At 52.3% G+C, this 754-nt stretch overlaps 1 protein-coding gene across 1 annotated transcript in view; it reads left to right on the top strand.

Annotated features, from left to right (window-relative positions):
- The window catches only part of PI4KA (phosphatidylinositol 4-kinase alpha), a 170,336-nt gene that overhangs the window by 38,777 nt on the left and 130,805 nt on the right, over positions 1 to 754 (top strand). Inside the window, exon 3 of the mRNA XM_007955458.1 lies at positions 363 to 456. Within this exon, the coding sequence (XP_007953649.1) occupies positions 363 to 456 (94 nt within the window). The remainder of the gene's footprint in view (positions 1 to 362; positions 457 to 754) is intronic.

Genomic DNA, 754 nt, shown 5'->3' with positions numbered 1-754 from the left:
CAGTGGGTGTGGTTTGGGCTTTGCTTCCATGAAGACTGACAGCCTTGGAGACCGTCTGGTGCAGTTCCACTCTGTCCTCCGGGGGCGCTGTGGGTCAGAATCCACTCCAAGCTGTGGGTGTGGTTTGGGCTTTGCTTTCATGAAGGTTGACAGCCTTGGAGACCCTCTGGTCCAGTTCCTCTCAGTGCTCTAGGGGCGCTGTGAATGGAATTGACTCCAGGAAGCGGGTGTGCTTGGATTTGACGTTATCCCTGAAGATTCTTTGGGGTCATTAGGATGTGGATGGGCTTTACTTTGCTTTGGACTTAATGCTGGAAAGTGATAGGTCACACATTTCATGAGACGGGCTCTTTCTCTTTCAGCACAAGGATTCCATCATCCCTTACCTTCTGCGGCTTCTCAAAGGTCTTCCCAAAGTGTACTGGGTGGAAGAAAGCACGCCTCGGAAAGGCAGAGGTAATCCATGTCGTGTTTTACCTGAATAGAAATGTTATGTGTTCTGCGAGGATCGCATGTAGTCAGGGTCCTTCTAGCTGGCGGATCTTTGGGCTGTGGGCTGAGTTTATTCACATCCACAGCACGCTGGCCAGGGTGGTCCTGGCGGGACCAGACGGAGCTTTTCCGTTGTACTGACAGTAAGCAAGAACTCAGAGAGCTTCGGGAACCTTGTCTCGTGTCTCGTCTGCCAGCATGGGGTCACCTGCATGTCCCCAAGCCTGTGTGTACTGCTCTTGGATTGATAAGCTCACTCCTG

This window comes from Orycteropus afer, unplaced genomic scaffold, assembly GCF_000298275.1.
Source record: "Orycteropus afer afer isolate SDZICR_OR568_19922 unplaced genomic scaffold, OryAfe1.0 scaffold00502, whole genome shotgun sequence".
In the NCBI taxonomy this organism is placed as follows: Eukaryota; Metazoa; Chordata; class Mammalia; order Tubulidentata; family Orycteropodidae; genus Orycteropus; species Orycteropus afer.
Note: the sequence above shows the minus strand (reverse complement) of the source record. Positions and strands in the feature narration are given on the sequence as shown.